This window comes from Hypanus sabinus, chromosome 2 (genome assembly GCF_030144855.1).
Source record: "Hypanus sabinus isolate sHypSab1 chromosome 2, sHypSab1.hap1, whole genome shotgun sequence".
Taxonomy (NCBI): Eukaryota; Metazoa; Chordata; class Chondrichthyes; order Myliobatiformes; family Dasyatidae; genus Hypanus; species Hypanus sabinus.
Genome location: NC_082707.1, coordinates 157103212 through 157128208, shown reverse-complemented (window position 1 = coordinate 157128208; position 24997 = coordinate 157103212). Strand labels below are relative to the sequence as shown.

Sequence of the window (24997 nt, the reverse complement as noted above, 5' to 3'; positions counted from 1 at the left end):
AGAGCTAGACTTTGCACAACCGTACTTGTGTCATTCTACAAATGCATTGTAGAGAGCATCCTGAAAAGCTGCTTCACTGTTTGGTGTTGAAACGGCACTGTGGTGGACAGGAACACTCGACAAAAGTTGGTCAATACTGCCCAATGCAGCCCCAGCACCAGCCTACCTGCCATCAAGGGCATATATACAAAAGGATGCTGGAAAAGGGCCAGTAACATCATGGAGGATCCCAGCCACTCTGCTTGTGGACTATTTTGCCTCACTCCCATTAGGGAGGAGGCTACATAGCATACACGCCAGTACCACCAGACTTTAAAACTGTTAGTTTTCCCAAGCAGTAAGGCTGATCAACACCTCTACCCATCAACTTCACCACTACTTTATTATATCCTGTCGGTCTCCTTATGTACAGCTTAGTGTCCCGTTATGGACATACAATCAATCTGTGTATATAAGCTAACCACATGTATTTATATTGTGTTTTTAAAATTATTGTGTTCTCTATCTTTTGTGTTTTTTCTCTTGTGTACAGAAAATGACGTTAAACAATTTTGACTCGACTTGAATTTTGAATTGTTGTAATAATTTATTATTTCTCGGAGCAGCTCACAAACCACACATTCATACTACTGGCAAAAGTCACGATCAGCAGGTCCGATTGATTGGCCGGGTGCTGTCCAGGAATGATAACCAATAGTAGAAGCTGAAAACTTTCAGACATCAAGTTGGCTTGGTAGATAAAGAAATTGCAGAGGCAGGATGATTAGGGAACAGAATGAAAGTTTAGGAGATGGTGTCTGGGTACGCCATGTATCTAAATGATAAAGAACCTCAACTGTTTGCACTTGTTTTTGAAGGCTAATGGTTGGGGGAAGGGGAGGGTTCACTTGTGAAGGAAAGGACATTTTGATTGTTCATGTCCTGCAGTGTGTAACCTTGGACAAGTTGGCTAAGGAGAATGAGTTGTGAAATGTGCAGCCAGAGGCAAATGCTATGGAGCAATTTAAAAAGCTCTTAGATGGGCACATGAACATGCAGAGAATGAAGGGATATGGACCAGAGAGGATCAGTTTCATTAGTTTATAATATACTACTTTTAATATTAGTTTATAATATACTACTTTTAATATTAGTTTATAATATACTACTTCTGGACTACAACAACCTGTAATTTCCATTTAAGAAATGTACTTTTCAATGATCTCCTGAAGGCATTTTTACGATCCCCTGAAGGATTTGGTGAACTGGGCTTTTGAGAATGCAGGTATGGCCATCACCACGGCAGCCATTGCTGGAATGGACTTCAGGCCAGATTAAGGTGTTGAAGCCTGAGAGTGGAAAACAAATTGATGTTTTGGCAATTTAAGTGCCAAGTCAGATTAAAAAGATGAAAGTTTCGAGGCCGAGAGCGGAAAATGAACCAGTGTTCAGTTCACTACTCCATGGCAGCCAAGATCCCTCACTTGAGTCTTCCCAACTGCCTGGCTCTCACCTGTTTCCTGCTCTTCTCACTACTACTGTTGGGCGGGTGGTGTGAGAGTCTTGGGTCCCATGCCACCAGCTTGAGGTGTAGTTGTTGTCCCGTGGCCATCGGGCTCCTGGACCGGCTTCACTCGCCTCAGTGCTGAACTGACTGCACAGCTGTGGACTCGCTTTCAGGGTCTCTGCAGTTCATGCTTTATGTTTACCTTTTTTATTTTTGCATGATTTAATTTTTTGCACATTGGGTTGTGTGTGGTTTCTCGTGGATTCGATTGTGTTTCTTTGTATTGTGGCTGCCTGCAAGGAGCTGAATCTCAAGGTTGTATATGGTATATGTAATTAGTACTTTGAACATTGTGGGGCAAAGGGGTGTTTTGGATGTCTTATGATCTGTATGTTGGTATTTGAATCGGTCTTGTCCTAGCCAAGTGTGATGATGAATGATGAGATTAGCTGTTTACTACATTCCACAGTTTTTGGAGTGAATGGGTGAAATTTGAGAACATTCTTGAAGCATTGACAATTGTAGATGCTGCCTGACCTATTGAATACCTCCTGCAGTTTGATTTTTTGCTGAGTGAAGTATTGGATTTTGGTGGGAGAAGCATTCAGTGAGAAGACAGTGAGAGATCTAGGCAGGAGAAATGGATTAAAAGGAGTATTGAGGAAGTGTTAAAAGATTGACAACAGCCTTGCTGTTGTGACTCAAAGAGTGGAGATTTGAGAGTAATATAGGCATCCGTTAGTCTCGTGAGACCATGGATTTGCACCTTGGAAGGTTTCCAGGCGCAGGCTTGGGCAGGGTTGTATGGGAGACCAGCAGTTGCCCATGCTGCAAGCCTTCCCCTCTCCAAGCCACCGATGTTGTCCAAGGGAAGGGCACTAGGACCCAAACAGCTTGGCACCGGTGTCGTCGCACAGCAATGTGTTGTTAAGTTTTTTATTCAAAGACACAAACACACTGCCTCAGCTGAGGCTCAAACCAGTGACCTTCAGGTTACTAGTCTGATGCCTTACCCACTAGGCCACGCGCCAACATAATTTGAGAGTGAAACTGTGAGAGCATTGTTCAAGGAAGTTAAAATATGAAACAATGGATGATTGGTGGGTGCAATCCAGCTAAGCATTCATTTACTGGTATTGACTGGCTGGGCACTGGGAGTTAATGACAGTAAAGAGAATGAGTCTTCCTCTTCTTCCAAGGAAACGTGATTAATTGACCATGATTTGCAGTGGAAAGCCAGGGAGTCTTTGCTTTTAAGACTAGTCTTTTAGCAGATCTATATAGTTATAGATCTTAAGAAAGATCAGGGGAAAATGGAATTGTGTAGTATTCTGGCCCAGTATTTCTCCCTCAATTGACATATGTAGAACAGTACACCACAGGAACAAGCCGTTTGGCTCATCATGTCCATGTCAACCATGTGGCCAATCCAAACTAATCCCTGCACAAGGTCTGATCCCTTTAATCTCTTTTCATTACGTTTGTCTAAATGCTTCTTAAATGTTGCTATCATATCAGCTTCCAGTGATAGCAGATCCAGGCCCTTAGAAAATTGAGTAAAACAAACCTTGTCTCACACATTTAAACTTTCCCCTTCTCACCTTAAAATTCTGAGCTCTGATATTTAACCTCTCCACTTTGGGGGGGGGGGGGGGTGGAGTTTTTGACTATCCTATATATGCTTCTAATAGTTTTATATATTATCAGGTCTCACCTCTGCCTACAACAATCTAGCAAAAACAAACCAACCTTGTCCAATCTCATAGCTAAAGATCTCTAACATCCTGAAAAATCTGTTCTACACACTCCCCAAAGCCTCCACATCTTTCCAGAATGTGGCCGAACAGTAGTTTTTTGATATAGCTGCATTATGACTTCCCAACTGTTATACCCAACACCCTGACTGATGATGAGCATGCTATATGCATTCTTTACTACCCTTTCCACTTGAATTGCCACTTTCACTAAACTATTGACGTACACCCCAAATTCCTGTGTGCATGAAAGCTCCTGTATCCTTTCCTCTTGCACTTGACCTCATGCTATCTGCTATTGCTGCATCCAGGTTTCCAGATGATCTATGGGTGCCTATAAAAAGTATTCATGTTTTATGGTTTTACGACATTGAATCACAGTGGATTTAATTTGGCTCATTTTGACACTGATCAACAGAAAAAGATTCTTTTGTGTCAAATTGAAAAGAGGTCTCTAAAAGGTGATATCAAACACAAAGTAATTGATTGCATAAGTATTCACCTCCTTTAATATGACACACCAAATCATCACTGGTGCAGCCAATTGGTTTCATCAGTCATGTAATTAGTTAACTGGAGATTACCTGTGTGCAGTCAAGGTGTTTCAATTGATTGTAGTAAAAATACAAACAACTAGAAGGTCCAACTGCAGGTGAGTCAGTCTCTTGGCAAAAACTACACCACGAAGACAAAAGGACACTCCAGGCAACTTCACGAAAAGATTATTGAAATGCACAAGTCAGGAGATGGATACAAGAAAATTTCCAAGTCACTGAATATTCCCTGGCGTATAGTTAAGTCGATCATCAGGACATGGAAAGAATATGGCACAGCTGTAAATCTGCCTAGAGCAGGCCGTCCTCAAAAAACTGAGTGACCGTGCAAGAAGGGGACTAATGAGGAAGGCCACCAAAACAGCTATGACAGCTCTGGAGGAGTTACAAGCTTCATTTGTTGAGATGGGAGAGTGTGCATACAACCGTTATCTGGGTACTTCATCAGTCAGACTTTACTGACAGGAAGCTCAGAGATCTCAGCCTGCATCCCACCTTGTGTAGCTGGATCCTAGTCTTCCTAATGCATCACCAACAGGTGGTAAGGATGTGCTCCCGCACCCTTGCCCCCTGACCCTCAACTCAGGTACCCCTTAGGGTTGTGTCTTGAATCCCCTCTACTCCCTTTACACCCACAACAGTGTTGCCACACGCGGCTTCAATGTGCTGATCAAATTCGCAGATGACACAACATTGATCAGCCTTATTTCCAGCAGTGATGAGACAGCCTGTAGAGGAGAGGTTGACACCCTGACACAGTGGTGCCAAGATAACAAACTCTTCCTCAATGTCCAAAAAACAAAGGAGCTGATTGTGGATTACAGAGAAACTGAGACGGGCTTGGCCCAATCAACATCAATGGGACTGCATTTGAGAGGGAGAGTAGTTCCAAGTTCTTAGGTATACATGTCTCCAAAGATCTCAGCTGGACTGTACACACCGGTTTTGTGGCAAAATCAAAGCAGAACAGCGTCTCTTCCATCTCAGGCGACTGAAGAAGTTTGGCATTGGCCCCCAAACTGTCAAGACCTTCTACAGGGGCACCACCAAGAGCATCTTGACTGGCTGTATCACCGCCTGGTACAGGAACTGCACCAACTTTGGTCGCTGAGCACTGCAGAGAGTGGAACCAACAGCCCAATGCATCTACGGATGTGAACTTCCCTCCATTGAGGAAATTTGTAGCAACAGGTGCACAAATAAGGCCTGGAAGATCACCGGGGACACCAGTCACCCCAACCATAAACTGTTTCAGCTGCTTCCATCTGGCAAACACTACTGCAGCATTAAAGCCAGGACCAACAGGCTATGGGACGGTTTCTTTCTACAGGCCATTAGACATATAACTTCACATGGCTGTACATTGCGACGGTGTCATAATGCAAAGATTTTTACTCCCTCACATTGTGGGATGGATGTAAGATTTAAATAAATTCAAAGTCAAATTCACAGACTCAAAGCTGCAACTGCTGCTAAAGGTGTATCTATTAAATATTGACTTGAAGGGGGTGAGTAATTAAGTAATCAATTATTCTGTGTTTAATAATTGTAATAAATTTAGGCCAATTTGTAGAAGTTTTTTCAATTTGACACAAAAGAGACTTTTCTGTTGATCAATGTCAAATAAGTCAAATTAAATCCACCATGATTCAATGTTGTAAAGCAATAAAACATGAAAGCTTCCAAGGGAAGGGTGAATATTTTTATAGGCACTGTATATCCTGTTGTATCCTTTTGATAACCTTCCCTGCTATCCACAGCTCTACCAATTTCCATGTCATATGCAAACTTGCTTATCATTCTACCAAAATTTTCATCCAAATCATTAATATGTATTACAGATAAGAGATGTCATAAATTGATAGTTGCAGAAAACTGCTGGTCACAGACCTGTAGTCAGAGAAACAGCCCTCTATTATCCTCTGCCTGCTATGACTGTTAATTTTGTAAACTCATGTAACTTAATTTTCTAGATGAGTCTATCATGAGCTTCTGTCAAAAGCATTACTGACGTCTCTTAGATAACGTTCACTGTCCCATCTTTGTCATTCCTTAAAAAACTCAGTCAAATTTGTGAGACAGGACCTCCCCTGCACAAAACTATGTTGACTTTCCCTAAGAAGTCCATGTTTTTTACCTGGCGAATTCTCCTCCATAATCCTGACAGCAGCTGACTGTAATCAAGTGCTTGAGATATTGCATGATGCCATCTCCAAACTAGAAACAGTCTATCCCATTGGATTTCAAATCATAGTCGAGGTCTTCAACCAGGCTTGTTTGAAGAAAACCCTGCCCAATTACAATCGCATATAACTTTTAGCACCAGAGGTCCCAACACACTAGAGCACTGTTATATGAAGATGAGGAATGGCTACCGTAATATGCCCAGACCGTAGTTTGGTAAATCTGATCATTTGGATACCTGCATATAGGCAGCGGTAAAAGAGCAAAGTTCTAGAGGTTAGGATAAAGATGTGGTCACAGGAGATAGAGGATTGCTTTGAGTCGGTGGACTGGGCTGAGCTTGACTCATCTGTGAATCTGAATAAGTGCACTATGGTTGTCATGTACTTTATTAAAACAGTTGTAGATAAGTATATCCCCACAAAGTCATCAGTGTCTTCCCCAACCAGAAGCCTGAGATGAACCATGAGATCTGCAATCTGCTAAGGGCCAGATCAGACGTATTCAAGTCTGGTGACCAAGAAAGTTACAAGAGGTCCAGGTACGATCTCCGAAAAGCCATCTCATAGGTGAAGTGGCAATTCTGGACTAAACTTGAATCAGTGAAGTATGCTTGACAGTTGTGGCAGAGTTTAAATATTGTCACCTTGTATAAAATTAAATCAAGGGACATATGTGACAACAAGGCTTTGTTTCCAGATGTGCTCAATGTCTTTAATGCTCACTTCAACTGTGGCGGCACCATCATGAACTCCCACAGGCCCTGATGATCCTGTGATTTCAGGCTGATGTCCAAGCTGCCTTTAGGGGGGTGAACCTGCAAAAAACATCCAGTGGAGAGAGGGTACCTGGCCAAGAACTAAAAACTTGTGCTGATCATCTGGTAGAAGTGTTCATTGAGTCTCTTAACCTTTTACTTTGGCAGTCTGATATACCCAACTGCTTCAAGCAGGCTTCAGTTATACCAATGCCCAAGAAGAATGTGGTAACCTGCCTCAATGACTATCATCCAACAGCACTTACATTCACAGTGGTGAAGTGTTTTTGAGAGGTTGGTGATGAAGCATATCAATTCCTGCCTGAGAAGTGACTTGGACTCTCTTTAGTTTGCCTACTGGAGCAACAGGCCCACAGCAGGTGCCATCTCATTGGCTCTTCACTCAACCCAGCAAAGATGCCGACATCAAGGTGCACTTTATTGACTACAGCTCTGCTACAGCATCATCGCCTCTAAGCTGATCAATAAGCTTCAAGAGCTTGGCCTTAATACCTCCTTGTGCAATTGGATCCTCCATTTCCGCACTTGCGAGCCGTAGTCAGTTCAGGTCGACAACAGCGTCTCCTCCACAATCTCCATCATCACAAACGCAGAATAAAACTGTATACTTAGCCCCCTGCTGTAATTGCTTTACACTTATGACTGTGTAGCTAAGCACAGCTCCAATGCCATATTCAAGTTTGCTGACAACTTGGCCGAATCAAAGGTGGTGAAAAATCATATAGGAGGGGAACTGGAAATCTGGTTGAGTGGTGCCATAATGACAACATCTTACTCCAATGTTAGCAAGATCAAGAAGCTAATTGTGGACTTCAGGAGGAGGAAACCAGAAGTCCACTAGCCAGTCCGCATCTGAGAATCAGAGGAGAAGAGGGTTAGCAACTTCAAATACCTAAGTGTTATTATTTTGGATGACCTGCCCTCCACCCAGCACATAAGTGCAATTACGAAAAAAGCACAGCAATGCCTCAAATTGCATAGGAGTTTGCGAAGAAATGGCATGGCATTTAAAACTTTGACAAACTTGTATAGATGTGTGGTGGAGAGACTGGCTGCATTATGACCTGGTATGGAAACACCAATGCCCTTGCATGGAAAATCGTACAAAATGTAGTGGATACAGTCCAGTCCGTCACAGGTAAAGCCCTCCTCTCTGTTGAGTACATCTACATGAAATGATCTCGCTGGGGAGCAGCATCTATAATAAGGACTTTCAACTCCCATGACATGCTCTCTTCTTGCTGTTGCCATTAGGAAGAAGGTACAGAAGTCTCAGGACTCTCACCACCAGGTTTAGGAACAGTTATTACCCCTCAACCATAAGCTCTTGAACCAAAGGGGGTAACTTCACTCAGTCACTTGCCCCATCAACAAAATGCTCCCACAGCTTAAATGGACTCAGTTTCAAGGATTCTTCATCTCATGTTATAGACATTTATTGCATATTTATCTATTTTTTCCCCTATTTTCACAGTTTGTTCTCTTTTGCACACTAGTTGAATACCCATGTTGGGGTGGCCTTTCATTGATTCTATTATGGTTATTATTCTTTCAAGGATTTATTGAGTATGCCTGCAAGAAAATGAATCTCAGGGTTATAATTGGTGACATATATGTTCTTTGATAATAAATTCATCTTGAACTTTGAATTTTTCTCAATGTGAGTAAAACCTGCCTTTACGAACCTTCAAAATTTACCCTAGCTCCGATATAAATCTCACTGGCCTGTAATTTGTTCACGCTGCATTTTTTTGAACAAAGGAACAACATTGGCTTTTCTCCAATCATTTGGGACCACCCCTGTGGCTAAAGAGGATAGAAAGATCTCCATCAAGTTTCTAGCAATCTCCTCCTTTACTTTCTTCAGTATTTTGGGATAGATTCCAACAAAAAAAAACAAGAATAACTGGTTTTCATTTCATTGCTGTTTAATTGCTTATGAAGTATTTTGGAACACTTCTGAGAACTAGGATAAATCAGTGTAGATGTAAATATTTTCTCTGTATATGTTAAAATTGCCCTTTCTAATACAGGGTAATTTTAACATGTACAGATTCCTGGGCTAAATCCCATTTCCAAATAGTTTCAGTTCAAACAAATTCCATTCTCTCTTTCTGCCAATGAACTGCTACTTTTGAACTAAGCTCACTAATACTAAAGCTATAAGCTCACTAACACTAAAGCTATGATTGTTCTCTTTTCACTTATTCAGTTGTATTTTTACACAGATATCCGCACTAGAGCACAGATGAAATGTCTTTTGAATAACCTGCATTGTTACATTAATTTACAAAGACATCCTTGTTTAGTAGGCTTTGAGTACCAGTACTGTTTTTAAAAGTTTGAGGAGGAGAATTCTTTGCAAGAGTTTGCATTAATAATCCCACTTATTTTTTCAATTCACATTACAATACCATGACAATAGTCTTGAAGTTACTGAGGCTGTGCCAGAAGAAATCCTTCTAAGAAAAAGAACATACATCTTTTCCTCTGTCTGTAGAACTTCAAAATGCAGCGATAACTTATGCAAAGTAATCGGATGGATATTAATGTTACAGAATGCAACAATTAAAAAGCGCCTTTCCTCATGATTACCTTCTGCCATAACAGCTCCCTGGGTTGTCTGCACGTCATTATCTAGGGCTCTCCAGGTACTAATTTATAATGTCTTCTGAGCTCTTCCTACTGTGCATACATTTTTATAACCAACAATACATTCTTCTAATGGACAATAAATTACCAGCTCATACTTATTTTACACGGTATTAGCCGTCAACAACTTTGCGCTGGTGCTACATTTTTGTTTAATGTAGCCCTCCGTCCCCCACTATCTGATTTAGTTTGTGCTCCCAATTCTTTTCCACTTCCTTTCCACACCTCCTCTGGATCACTTGTCCCTTGGGGATAAGATTACCTGTCTGCTATTTGGTTATCTGCTAGGTGACAAGTATATGAGGGATAGCTCATTTAGATTTCCTTCTCACACAAGAGTAGTTCAAGCATTTGCTGCTATACTCATGAAGACTGCCTGGAAAATGAATTAACTGAAGTTATTACATGCCGTCAGCCACTGGTGATCCAATTATACCATTGCTCACATATTATCAGTTTTCTTTATATGTGCTTTTACTTGCTCTCTCTGTACCTATCCAAACTACTTCAGAAATGGTGCCGTGGTACCTGCCTCAACCTCTTCCTCTGGCAGCTCATTCTACAATATTATCACCCTCTGCATGAAAAACTTGCTGCTCGTGTCCCTCTTAAATCTTTCCTCACTTACTCTAACCCTCATCATAATCATCATCATTATGAACCGTGTCGTATGACGTAGGCGATCATGGTCTCAGGACCGTGATTGTTCTCGCCAAATTTTTCTACAGAAGTGGTTTGCCATTGCCTTCTGGGCAGTGACTTTACAAGACATGACTCCAGCCATTATCAATAATCTTCAGGTATTGTCTGCCTGGCATCAGTAGTCGCACAACCAGGATTTGTAATATGCACCACCTGCTCCCATGGATTCATGTGACCCTGATTTTAGGGTGGGGGGCGCTAAGCAGGTGCAATGCCTTGCCCAGTGGTAACAACCCTGCCTCCCTTGCCACCTAAACCTAATTCATTCAATTAATTCAGAACAGAAGAGCAGCTAATCGGCATTTACCTGCCTGGTTCTGTATCTATTGACCTCCTTATCTTAAAAGAAACTCTCAATCATCGTCTCTCAGGTTCATATCGATAGAACACATCCTGGATACAGGAGCTGTCAGTAATACCAGATAAAATTAGGGAAGGAAATGCAGTGTGCAACTTCTTTAAGTGTGGTATTTTATAATTATTATATAAAATTTAAAGAACAGCTGAGAATTTAAATAACTTTTCATTTGAAGAGGTGAAACCCCTTGGGATTTTCCTCAGACTCTTTATAATCCATTAAGGATTTGATTAATAGTCCATTAATAGTTTGATTGGGGAAAGCTAGAATAACACTGGAACACATCACAGCTAGGCAGAAAAGGAAAAGGGAAAGGGAAGTTAAAGTGTTACTGATGGTCAATGATGAGGCCAGCTGGAAAGACAAACAAAGCAAGGCTGCCATAAATGAATAGCTTGCATTGCTCCAGGTCATCGAATTGAGCAGCGTGTTGGTGAACAACTGGCCACTCGGGAGGTGGAAGTCATTTTCTATAAACAGAAGGGTAAATATTTTTGACATTTTCTAAACCAAGTTGTTCCCCAAAGCTGTTTTTTTAGACATGTCCTTGACAAAGTAGGGACTATAGCTTTGCTTAAAATTATGTTATTTGGAACTCTGCTAGAAAGAATGGTAGAATATTACAAATTCTCACTCCAATATATTTTCTTTCTTTTCAAAGTAGTGCCTCACCCAGTGATATGCATAATCACTGAAATTTGAGTAGTTAGTACTCAGCATGTCAGAACATATTGCACTATCCTAGTTAACACAATTGCATAACCTTTTATAATTCACAAGCCCTTAATTTAAAGTATGAAATGGATAAAAACATGCGACATGAATAAAATTGCAGGCTTCAGGTCAAATACAAACTGAAGAAAACAATTGAGGGAGGATTGACATTGAAAGTAAGCGCAACTAAAATGAATGCTGTTAGCTGAACACAACAATGATCATTTTTATATTCCAAATATGATTGTAAATTAATTAAATTTCCATTACACTTGTAAGCATTTTAAAGATAATGCAATACTATTGAAATGTCACTGTGGTAATGTAGAAAATGTGACCGTGAAGTAGCAAGCTCCAGACATCTGTCCTGCCTGTTTTAATATTCGTAGGCATTGAAAACTTCATATTTCATTGGATGTTGAAGTCAGCCTTTTCAGAATAGCAGTGGTATATTGACTTATCATTTCAGGGGTTCCCTGTGACTTTCATTTTTTGCCTTAACTAAAATTTTAAATTGTTGCTGCCAGAAAGTTGTCATTTCATTTTTACTGTATTATTGTTTTTGTTGAAGGATGTAAATAGATTTTTATCCAGTCAAAATATCATCCAATAAGTCATGGCTTGTACTTCAGATGCATGATTGTTTTTTCATAATTTAAGTCTAACCTTTTCAATTGTGAAATGGTGTTGATTTGGGGAAAAAATTCAAAGCTGAGATGTCTGATGATTTTGTATCAAAAATAACAAGCAATATTTAATGAAAACACAGTAGTAATTCTACCCTATAAAGTTCTGTCTTCACCTCAGATTTCCTTTGAGAATGACATTTAAGATCTTCTAATGAGCTCCAAAGTAAGATGTCTCTGCCAACAAAATCTTGCAAATATTGCTCTACCTAATGTTTGCTTAGTACAAAAGCATATAAAACCTAATGGAGTATGTAGAAAAATTATCACTTTTGTGAAATGCTGAACCAACAGTTAAGAACTGTAGTGTGCTCTTCCTTGGAATAGGGACCATTAATTTCTACATTCTGTGTAAGTTGAATGCAATTTAACAAGGTTTGGTTTTATTCATTCAGCTGATTGCAATTAAGTCATTAGCTTTAATTTTGGTAAAAACCATTAACTGTTAAGTGAATTTAGGGTACATCAAGTGCTTTAGGGAAAATCAAGTGCTTGCACATTGTCTAATAAATAGTCCTTTTCTTCTTTAGCCCACCATCCTTACTAATAGGCCACTGACAGCAGCTCATTGGAGTCCTCTTTCCTGGGCGAGTCCCTCAAATTGTTCCAGGTAGCCCATCTTCTAGGAGGAAGATCCTTCTTCTTCCAAGGATGGGCCACCTGGACCCTCTACCTATGTTTCTGTAGCTCTAGGTTTTTATGGGATTGGGTTGCTAGCCATGCACAACCGTCCTCCTTTCGCATCCATGGCATAGTTAATAAATACAGTGCTTGTATAATTATTTTAAGACTTACTGCAACATTTATGACTTATTGAAACACAGAAATAGTTGGAAAAGCTTCATTTTCTCTGACTAAAAGATAAACTCATCACCAAACTCTGCACCCTGGGAGTCAATGCCTCCCTCTACAACAGGATCCTTGAATTCCTGACCATCAAACTGCAATCAGAGAGGATAAGCAGCAACACCTCAATCATAATTATTCCAAACACTGGTGCCCCCCTCCCCAAGCTTATGTTTTCATCCTCCTAGTCTACTCACTGTACGTTTATGACTGTCTGGCCAAATTCTGCTCTAACTTCAAATTTATAAATAATACCACAGCAGTGGGCCGTATCTCAAAGAACAGCGAGAGAACCTAGTAAAATGTGTCATGACAACAACCTTTTTCCTCAATGTTAACAAAATGAGAGAGGTGACTATAGATTGCTGGAAGGGGATATGAACATTCTTGTATCTACATCAACAGTGTTGAAGTTGAAAGCTGCAAGTTCCCAGGAGTGAACATCACCAATAGCCTGACCTGGCCCAACTATGTAGATGCTATGGCCAAGAAATCTGACCAAAGGTTGTACTTCCTCGGGGCACTGAAGAAACTTTACAGGTCTCTGTCGACCCTTATCAATTTTGATCAGTGCACTATAGAAAGAATTCTATATGAATGCATAGGAGCTTTGTATGGCAACTGCTCTGCATGTGACTGCAAGAAACGGCAGAGAGTTGGGGACATGGCTCAGCACGTCACAGAAACTGGCCTCCCCTCCGTGGACTCTGTCTACTCTTGCTGCCTCAGAAAAGCAGCTGGGATAATCAAGGACTGCACCTACTCCAGACATTCTCTCTTCTCCTTCTTCCATCATGCAAAAGATACAAAAGTCTGAAAGCGTGTACCACGAGTTTCCAGGACAGCTTCCACCCTGCTGTTATAAGACTTGACCTCACAATTTACCTCATTATGTTCTTGCACCTTAATGTTTACCTGCACTGCACTTTTTCTGTTGCTGTTGCACTTCATTCTGCGTTAATAGTTTTAATTTGTTCTAGCTCAATGTCATATGTAATAATGTGATCTGTATGAACAGTATGCAAACAAACTTTTCACTATCTTGTGACAATAATAAACCAACTCCAGTTCCAAAGTTAAATTCACAGTGAATATATCAAATGATAGGTCTGTGTAGAATTAATATACAGTAGAACTGCTATAATCCTGAACAATTTTCTGCTACAGGTCAAACTCCAGAGCTTTCAAATGTGAATGAAATAATAAAATCAGCATTTTTTGGTTAATTTGCTATTAACTACTTCCTATAAAGTTGAGCAGGTATGGGTCAGGTATGGTGGGAGTTATTATTAAAGCATTAGAATGAAGAAATCCAACTCCATTCTCAGTCAGTGTGATACTTACAATGGCGAAACAGGCCCTGTAGGAGGATCCTGCTAAAAGTAGGAGTGGGCTAACTTAATACGTGATTGTGATGCCACTGTATTGTGTCCATTTTATCCACACAACGGGAGAACCATAATGTTGTTGCCTGACCCTGCTCAACTTCATATGAAGAGGTCATGAGGAACAAACTGACCACCAGGAGAAGTCCAGATAAGTTTCAAAACTTTCCTGGACCTTCTCTTCAATTTCCTGTATAAAATTAACTTGTTTTCTCTATTTCCAGTCCCTATGAAGGGTTTTTGACCTGAATTCTGTTTTTCTTTCCATAGGTATTTTCTGACTTGCTAAGTGTTTCCTGCATTTTATTTTCTTTTTTTCAGATTTCCAGCATCTGCAGTTCTAATCTATTTCCAAGTTTAAAAACAATGTGTTTTAAGTGTGTGCATCAGAAGGAACAGAAATGCCAATTTTGAATTGCTTACTATTGCTAGTTTTTCCTGCCAACCAGGCAGTCAATTTGGCTGGCAGTGGGATGGAATCAATATTGATTCATTTAAATGAATCCTGTTGTAAAGATCAGTAAGGTCTCTAACATTACCTGGTTTTGCTATTTTTTTTTCTCTCGCTGGCTTTATATCAGGAAACACCTCAAAGATGGCATCAAAATCAATCGGAAGGAGTTCAATATTACCTCTAAACACTGGGAAGGCATAGCACTCAGTAGATGCACCTGGAGGAAATCTGTTCAAGAAGGAGCTGCACTACATGAGGGTGATCTCCACTGTGCTGCAGAGAACAAGCGGCAGCAGTGAAAAGAGAGAATGAAAAACCAAAAGACTCAACCACCAACCACAGCTACCATTTACTCTTGACAGTACTGCACCAGAAATTATGGATCCCAGATATGCCTCTACAGCCACCTGAGGACCCAGCAACAGACAAGCTTAGGAGGCTTCTTGTCCTCTTCTTCCAAGTTGCATGGAAGTAATCACTATCAGCAAATCCTGTTTGGCAAAAATTGTAAGGAAAATTTTAGATACTGATTACATATTCAGCAAAAATAGTAAGGAAAGTTCAGCTATATTAGACTTTTATTATAAGCACTTCTCATTTAATTTTGCATTTTGTAACTTTGGTCCTGTTGGAAAAATCACTATTTTAGTGATGTTTATGCAATAGAGAAATGTTATGTTTTATTACAAATATATTCTACTTGTCATTCTTAAGTTGTAACACTACCATGATTTGTAAAAATAAAACCATTGAGCTTTATGAAACAAAACAAAGGCTGGCTTGCTGATATTCTTTAAAGAATGCATTGTTACTAATTCTTCCCCGGCACAAAAATAGTTTTGTTGTACGATAATGTAATTACTATCATTTGTGTAATGCAAATGAAAGTACTGAATTTTCAGATCAATTGCAACAACCAGGATAATAGTGTTTCTCTGGTCTAAATTTTACAGGCTATTTATATTTTCTACAAGTATGTTAAGTGGATATTCCTATTCTTATTGCTAATAAAACATTCCCAGTCAGATGCACCAATGGCTTATTTCTACATATTCAGCAATTCACCTTCACATTTAAAAGTACTCTGTCAATGTGACATGTCAGTGACTGTATCAGAGAAATAAATTAATTCATAAAGCTTTTGTGTCATATTAATTTAATATTTCAATGATCCAGTACAGCCTTCAGGAAGAAAGTACAGGAGCCTCAGGATCTCCAGAACCAAGTTCAGTAACAGTTATTACCCCTGAACCATCAGGATCTTGAACAAGAGGGGATAACTTCACTTGCTCCATCACTGAAATGGACTTTTCAAGGACTCTTTATCTCATGATCCCGATACTTCTTGCTTTCTTATTTATTTTCTTTTTTTTTTGCATTTGCAGTTTGTGTTTCTTTTTTGCTCATTGGTTGTTGTCCACGCTATTGGGCATGGCCTTCAATTGACTCTTGTGTTTCTGGTATTTACTGTGTCTGCAAGAAAATGAATCTCAGGGTTCTATATAGTGACTTGTCTGTACTTTGATAATAAATTTACTTTGAACAATAATATAAAAAGGATAGGGCCAGTTTGTGCTGATTGACAGTACCAACCAATATGCCACCATTCCTCAGCAATTCCTACCTTGCAATGATTATAGAAGGAATGGCTCATCAAGGAGACAGAATCAGAGATGTCTTCTTACTACAAATAAATCAGCAACTAATGTGCATCTTAAGCAGTTGCATTCTGCTGTGCTTCTCTGCCCATCCTAACAATAAAGTTAGTAAATGATAATACCAGTCTTTTACAGCCATCCTCTTCATTTTTCAAACAGCAATGAAAATATTAATCCAAGACTATCTGGCATGGTTGGGGGGGTGGTTAGCATTCAACGATGGTAATCTTTCTCACCTCCCTTTTAGAACTGAACATCAGGCACAATAATCAACCCTGTAAGCAGATGATTGTGACTGAGTTGCACATTTGAAGGAGAACCTGCAAATGGCCATTAACTACTCCTTTGCAGCTTACAGCAGCCTTGCACTAACCCTCAACATTGACGTAGCCATAAGACATAGGAACAGAATTGGGCCATTTGGCCCATGGAGTCTGTTCTGCCATTTCACCATGGCAAAGTTCTGCAGCAGCTTTCTTTGTAGTTAATCATCAGGGAAGTTCTACATTGATTATAAGAAACTGGAAACTGTCTAACTTGGCAGAATATAGAAGCAGGAGTACACCATTTGACTAGTCATGCCACCTCTGATATTCAATAATATCATGGTTGAACATATATTTCAGTCTCAATTTGATTCACTAATCCAATATCCATTATGCCAGTCTTTTGTTTGGTAATCTTTTTCATACTGTGTTCAATATCAATGACATTAGAATGCATACAAGTCCTTTAGTTTACAAAGCAATATTAATCCTAACTCTTCTCTATAGCTATGAGACTTGGGGATCTACAGAAAACAACTGGAACACTTTTCAAAGCATCACTGACATAATTTTGGATAGATTTTTATATATAAATGAGACACTGTGGGAAATATTGCTACTCCTGTTTTATTTCCTGTTTTCTTATTGCAACACTAATGTCAATGAATTCACAGATGGTGACTGTTTCAGTGCTAAAATCCTGATTAACTTGTATAAACTGAGTAGATACTGTGTGCATATGCCTGATATGAATGGAATAAAAGAAAGAGGGAGTCCAAAAGAAATGTTTTAAAGATGCTCTCAAAAAAAAATCAAGGTAGGGCATCAGTTTCACATGTTGGAAGACAGCTCACAATGAGGCTATGTGGTGATGATTTTGCCTGAGGAAGGGTTGTATCTTGCTTACAGAGAACACCATGAAAAAGGACAAGCAACTGTCTAGGCCAATTGTAAGGGTAATTATGGTTTAAGTATGCCTTCCAACACCATCTGTAAGGTCTGCCAATTTGGCTTAAAAATTGGATACAGCCCCAGGGCTACTGCTGATAGTACCAAATGGCACATAGCTCCTCTTCCAGCTCCTGCGGCACCTCTACTTCGGTAGATATGCAATTGTGAGCTGGTTACCAGATCGTTTCATCATTTTTCCGTAGATCTTTATCTCTAGATTGGATTTTCTTTCCTTCTCATAATACAGCATACTTTATTTGTAAAAGTCCACAGTTTTAGCCATACATTTTGGCCAGAAGACGTTAGGCTAGAACACCAAAGCCCCTTATTTCTTCCCGTCTTCCCTTCCCACGTTTGAAATCGGATAGCTCTTGTCATTTAGTCACTAGTTCCGAAATTTCTGTCTTCCCTTTTTACTCGTTTCAACATTAGCTTCACAATTTAAAAGGAAGTCAGGATTTGGCAACTAATGTCTAACGTTATGTCTTTGCAGTTTGATGAACTTATTTGAAATTCACCCTCAAAATAGATTAAAAGGACCATTTAATATACGTGATAGGTCGAGGAGCATTTACAGTTCCAGTGTTCGGCTCACATAACTTACGAAGTGAGCATTTTTTGTGTGGTTTGGCAACAGCTGAACCTCAGGCTTTCACAGAATACAAAATGTCTACATTGTTTAACATTAATACCGTCTCTTTTAATCTCTGGCATATCCTTTGAAACGATAATTCCATGATGCCAGAAAAGATTTATTACCATATCATTTATGCAATCGTACTAAACCAATTAATCAGCATTGTGTATGTGGAGGATGCCTTTAACAAGTCCCAAACCCCCCTAATATTAAGATTAAATAACAGTGAATAGAGTTTCGTGTGCCACAGCCGGTACATTGTGCTTTCTGTGGCTTTACTGACGTGCCTTGATGGGAGAGGTTTTGAAACAGCGAAGTCCTTGTTTTCCCTGGGTCTGGCAGTGCCAGCATGGCTCCGGGACCGAGGTTCAGTAAGCTTTGCCGTTAACATATAAATCTATGCTCCTTTTGACCATCAGCGACAGCAGCAGGCGACAGTCAGTGGCAGGGGATGGCAGGGCGCCGACATCTGCCGCGGCGAATCGGAGCGCGCGGAGCCGACAGCTGCCGACGCGCCCCCCCAAAGGCTCCCGCTCAGGTCCCGAGGGACGCGGCCTCCCGCCGACCAGCCCTGGCCGCAGCCACGCTCGCGCTTCCCGCAGCGGCCCCGTCTGCTCTGTTTACACAACACCCTCAGACGGGGAGCCGAGACTCACAATCATCTGCGGGGAGGGATTGCGTTCTGCTCGGTCTTTTTTCTCTCCCCGCCCCGCCGCTGCGAGCAGAGCACCCGTGAAAGAAAGTCACGACCAGCTGTGTTATTAACACTGCGTGGCTGCCACTGAGCCGAGTGGTGACGGGGAAAGTCTTTGTGGCCTCGGGCTTGCCTCCCGGCTCTGCGGGAGCTGCGAGGCTCCGCCCTCCCACCCAGCCCCAGCCCTGCCCCGCCCCGCCCCTCCCCCGCCCAGCTGACTAATCTGAATGTTGACGCTTTCTTTCTCGGCACAGGAAACATTTGGCCGATCGGCGCTGACGAGCTCCGCGGATCGGAACCCCGGAGAAGACGCGGAAAGTGGTGCGAGTGGAGCACAAACACAATCAGAACAACTCCAAAGCAGCGGCAACACCAGCAGGAATAAAACTAATGAGCTGCCTGTGGATACTGTCAGCCAGTAGCGAACGGTGAACCTCGACGAGGAAGAGGAAAATCGAGCGCCACTCATGTTTTCATCAAGTCAGGAAGATCACAGCGCGCCCACCAAGGATCCTGTGAAGTACGGAGAACTCATCGTCCTGGGGTGAGCGAGGGGAGATCGGGGTCATGGCTTCAGCCGGAGTCTCCGTTTGTTACTGTTTCCTGGCTGGATCACTGCATCTTGCTCTTCCTCTGCGTCTCCCTGTGTGCCTGCGCCAACACATCACTGTGCTCTCTTCCACTTTTCTAATAGGGGGGGGGGGGGGAATATTTGCTCTCTGACTGCAGGTGCCGTCTACAACACTTTTACTTTGTCCCCAGTCTTTTATCTGTCTGTCTGCTTCCTGCACTCAGTGAAGCTTCACTCGCAGCTCGGTCAGTTCATGCTTCTCTGCTCAGTGTTTGCCGTTTGTGCCTGGCTGTGTCAGGGCTCTTTTTACGTCTGCCAGAGTGTCGAATGCTGTTTTCAAATGCTCTCACCAACTCGCATTAATTTTCTACTTGTCTGTCACTTTTCCATCGCTTCAGCAGGTTCACTTGTTCTGCATTTGCCCTCTTCCACTCAAATACCAGTGGTGGTGGATTGGTTTAGGGTCAAGATTCTTCCTGTCAGAGGTGAATGCCCCTGTTTAAATTGTTGAGCCCACTAGGGGAACAGCAATTCTGGATTGGGTGTTATGTAATGACCTGGAGAAGTTTATGGTAAAGGAGCCCTTAGGAGGAAATGATCATTATGTGATAGAATTCACCCCGCAGTTTGAGAAGAAGATAAAATCAGATGTATCAGTATTGTAGTGGAGTAAAGGAAATTAGGCATGCAATTGGGAGTTGATCAAAGCTGATTGGAAAGAGACACTAGCAGGGATGACATCAGAACAGCAATGGCTGGTGTTTCATCCCAGCAATGAAGAAATGCTTTAAAGGGAGCATGAAGCAACTATGGCTGACAAGGGAAGTCAAAGACAATGTAAAGGCGAAAGAGAGGACATATAATATATCAAAAATTAGTGGGAAGGATTGGGAAGTTTTCATAAACCAACAGATGACAACTAAAAAGGCATAAAGAGAGAAAAGAAATATAAAGAGAAGCTAGCCAATAATATAAAAGAGGATACAAACACTTTTTTTCAGATATACTGTATAACAAGTGAAAGAGAGACGTGAGTGGATATCAGACCCCTTGAACAAAGAAATGGCAGAGGAACTTAATGAGTATTTTCTGTCAGTCTTCATTGTGGAAGATACGAGCAGAATGCCAGAAATTCTGGGGGCAGGAGTGAGTGCCATTGCTATTACTAAGGAGAAGGTGCTTGGGAAGCTGAAAACCTGAAGATAGATAAGTCACTTGGACTAGATAGACCACACTGCAGGATACTGGAAGAGAGGTACCTGAAGAGATAGTGGAGGGAGGCATTAGTAATGATGATTCAAGAATTGCTAGACTCTGGATGGTTCTGGTGGTCTGGAAAATTGCAAATGTGACTCCACTCTTACAGAAGAAAGAAGATTATAGGGCAGTTAGCTGGACTTAAGTGTTTGGAAAGATTATTAAGGATGAAGTTTTGGTGCTTGGAGGTGCAATGAAAAATAGGCCAAAGTCAGCATGGTTTTCTAAAGGAGAAATCTTGTCTGATAAATCTATTGGAATTCTTTGATGAAGTCACAGGCTGGATAGACAAAGGCGAGTCAGTGGATATTGGATTTTCAGAAGACCTTTGACAAGGTTCTGCACACGAGGCTGCTTAACAAGATAACAACCCATCATGGTATTACAGGAAAAGTTCTAGCATGAATAGAAGATAGACAAAGAGTGGGAATAAGGGGGGGGGCATGTTCTGGTTGGCTGCCAATGACTAGTGGTGTGCCGCAGAGGTCTGTGTTGGAGCTACTTCTTTTCACTTTGTATGTCAGTAATTTTGATGATCGAATTGATGGCTTTATGGCCAATCTTGTGGATGATACAAAGATACGTGCAGCATCGAGTAAGGGAGAAGGGTGTCTGCAGAAGGACTTAGACAGATTAGGGGCATGGCAAAGAGGTGGCAGATGAATATAGTGTAGGGAAGTGCATGGTTGTGCACTTTGGCAGAAGGAGTAAAGGCATGGAATATTTTCTAAATGGGAAGAAAATACAAAAATTGGAGATGCGGAGGAACTTAAGGATCCTCGTATAGGATTCCCTAAAGGTTAACTTGCAGGTTGAACCAGTGGTAAGTTGGGGAAATTTCAAGAGGACTAGGATATAAAAGTGAGGATGTAATGCTGAGGCTTTATAAGCATTGGTCAGAAATTTTTTTTTAGTATTATGAGCAATTTTTGGCTGCATACCTTAAAAAAGATCTGCTGGCATTGGAGAAGGTCATGAGGAGGTTCACAAGATTGATCCCAGGAATGAAACAGTTATATGAAACATATCAGGAACATTTGATGCCTCCGAGCCTGTAGATGCTGGAGTTTGGAAGAATGAGGGGAGTTTGGAAGAATGCAACCTATCGAACATTGAAAGGTCAGAATAAAGTGGATATGGAGAGGATGTTTCTTATAGTGGGGGAGTCTAGAGCCAGAGGGAACAGCCTCAAAACTGAGGGACATCCATTTAGATGAGGAAAAGTTTCTTTAGCCAGAGGGTGCTGAGTCTGTGGAATTCATTGCCACTGATTGATGGTTGTGCATGTTAAGTTATTGGATATATTTAAAGTGAAGTTTCATAGGTTCTTGATTAATCAGAGAGTCAAAAGTTATGGGGAGAAGTCAAAAGAATGGGGTTATGAGGGATAATAAATCAGCCATGATGGAATGGCGGAGCAGACTCAATACGCTGAATGGCCTAATTCTGCTCCTGTGTCTAATGGTCTGAAACTGTCTGGATATGCAAACAACTAATTCCTATATTTTCCTTTTTGTTTACGCATGTCCTCACTTTTTTGTTTGAGCAGCTGTGCCTTTTTGGTTGTGGTTACCTTTTTTCCTTCAGAATTGTTTTGTCCAGCTTCAATTGGTTGCTTTCTATCAGTTTCTTTGCCTCATTCTCATTCCCCACAATGATATAATATTTGACAGCTCTCACTCTTTCAGCTCAACCCCTGCCACCTTCCCACTCCACCATCCTCTCTCTTCCTCATGACCTCTCCTACCATCTCCTCTATCCTGCCCACCCTCCTGTTCTTCCACTCATTCTTCCACCCTCATATTTTTGCTTTGTCTTCCTTTTTTACTCTTCCATTCAGTCTCTCTCTTTTCCTTTTTCCTATTTCTTTCTCCTTCGGTCTTTCTTCCTTATCTCTTATTCACTTTCCATTTATCACCCTAACAGCCAGCAGCCCAGTCTTTCCCACTCATGTTACCCATTCTCCCTTTCTTTTCTCTGCTTATTTGTCCGTATTATGACTTTGAAGGAGATCATTTGGCCTGTCATTTGTATTCCAGCTCTTGGAGCAGTCACATTGACCCCATTCCTTCTTTAACTGTTCTTTCCCTCACTCTTGTAGTATTGCTTCCTATCTATCTACCCACACTCTTGCTCTTACTTTTTATCTCTCTGCACCTGCTCTTGCTGTCTTTCTTCTGCCTGTCTTTACCCTCTCTTCCCTGCTACTGTTCCTCTCTCTTATCTACTTGCCCACCACATCCTCTTTTTCCAGACCTCATCATTCTCTTACTTTCCCATCTTCACATGCCTGTTTCTTCCCTTCACTCTCCCTACAACCAGAAACCTCTGTTCTCCATCCCTTCTCTCTCCACCACCTGCCTTCAACTCTGACCCCTTTCCTCACTCCTTTCCTATAATCCCACCTCCCCATAATTCCTCTGCCTTGTGTCTTCTTCTCCTCTATATTGCCCTTACAATACTGCATCCCCATCTCCTCACTTGCTCAAGGCATTCCTATACTTTCCCTGTTGTGTTCACTGTCTTCACTTCACACTCCTACATGCCCTCGTACACTTTGCCACAGCACCCTATGCCACACTTAAAATGTGCCTGGCTGTACTTGAAGAACTGGAGCTACAGGGCAATGAACTAGAAGCTGAGATTAGGAGGGTAGCCCCTTTACAACCAGCTCTATGTGGTAAGCTAAATTGTCTCCTTCCATTTTTGAAATTTTCTATGATTCACTCACCATCCAATAGTTGCTTCTCATCTTTCACCTTGCTACCCTTTTCCATGTCATTTTGTACTCTATATCCTACTGTTTCTGATCCTCTTTCCCCCCCCCCATTTACATTTTTGCTAAACATGTTATCTTTCTTATTTTTATTGTGGTAAGATTTTCTTTGTACTTTCTGCAGTATTGTCCAGTTAATCTGTATCTGTCCCTGTCTGTGAGCTTCCCTCATGTCATTCTATCTATGGACATCTTAAACTATATTAGCTTAATTAAGTTTTTTTTTGTTTTGGGTTATTTCTCACTTAAGTGATCTGTAGTTTGAAAATAGACTAATTTATATTGCAACATTTGGTCACTTTTAACAATGACATTTTTTATAAGACATCAAATTAGCATCTACAAAATTTCAAGACAACAGCTTGATTTAAAATAAGCCTCCTTTCATGAGTGAATAGCTTTTAGGAATAGCAATAATTTTCACATTTAAAAGTGAAAAACAAGTAGTTGTATATATCAAATATTTTTTCTGTTTTAAAATTAAAATTGCATGTACTGTGCAGTTTTCTGCATGGATAGTCTATTTTGTTATTTTATAGTTCAGGGACTTTCTCTTAACTTTTATATTGTTTATTTCCTCAGTTCTGATGATCACTCATAAAACACTAGGGATTTATTTGGAGTCCTTCAGAATGAACTAATTATTGAGTTTCAAATTATGGGAATCTATGCTTGTTAACAGTTCTCCATCTTCTCCATTGTATTTCTTGAGTGACTCTTTATTCATAACTATATGGGAGTTACCATTGACAGTTTAAGAAGGTTTTTGTAAAGTCACTGAAACTATAATTGACTTTGATTTTTTTTAAATTATGTATTTCACAAAAGGCCCCAGTTAAAAGGTAATGAAATTAATTGGGTCTTCTCAATATGATTTTAGATTTTCTTTAAAGTAAAATTATATACAATGCAATTATTACTGTATTCTTGCAATGCAGAATAATTACCTATAGTTGTATTGTGCCTATCAACATACAACTTTATAATAGCAACTTTTTTCCTAGAATTAGATATTGAAATTGAAATTATTAGTATTCTTTGATTTTAGAGAGTACTCAACGTAATAGATTGCATATATTACTTAAGAATTTGTTAATATTTTTCTTTGTAATGTGCAATATAGTGAATATTAGTGAATTATCACATACATGCAGAGATCTGCTTTAATATATTGCATTCCCATAGTTGTACTGCACTGAAAGGGACCCTTCTGGTTACAAATTCATGCCTTCAATTGTACCCATACACACTAATCCCATTTACCCACATTAGGTCTGCTGCCTTTTATATCTTTATATCTGCTCTACTGTCTCCTTTGGGAGCACAGTCCAGATTCCTGCCACACAGTGTGAAAAAAATGCCCCTCATATCCCGTCGAAACCTCCCACCTTTCACGTTAAACTGATACCTCTTATCTTCGGCACTCCCAACAAAAGAAAATGTTTATTACCATTATCTTCTTATTTGTGTATATCTTTTTCAGGTTGCTCCTCAGCTTCCTTGACTCCACAGAAAACAAATACAGCCAATCCAATTTCTTTTTTATAACTGAAATGTTGTCATCCAGGCAATTTCCTGGTGAATCTCTTCTGCATTCTCTCCAGCACCATCACATTCTTCCCATAGTGTGACAT

General features: G+C 40.5%; 1 protein-coding gene across 4 annotated transcripts in view; it reads left to right on the top strand.

Moving 5' to 3' along the window:
* Nucleotides 1-24997, top strand: part of LOC132385391 (E3 ubiquitin-protein ligase pellino homolog 2) — a 153372-nt gene that overhangs the window by 74678 nt on the left and 53697 nt on the right. For all 4 annotated transcript variants that reach the window (XM_059957448.1, XM_059957441.1, XM_059957445.1 and 1 more), the window contains one exon: nt 19014-19303. In XM_059957448.1, the coding sequence (XP_059813431.1) occupies nt 19227-19303 (77 nt within the window). In that variant the 5' untranslated portion in view covers nt 19014-19226. The remainder of the gene's footprint in view (nt 1-19013; nt 19304-24997) is intronic.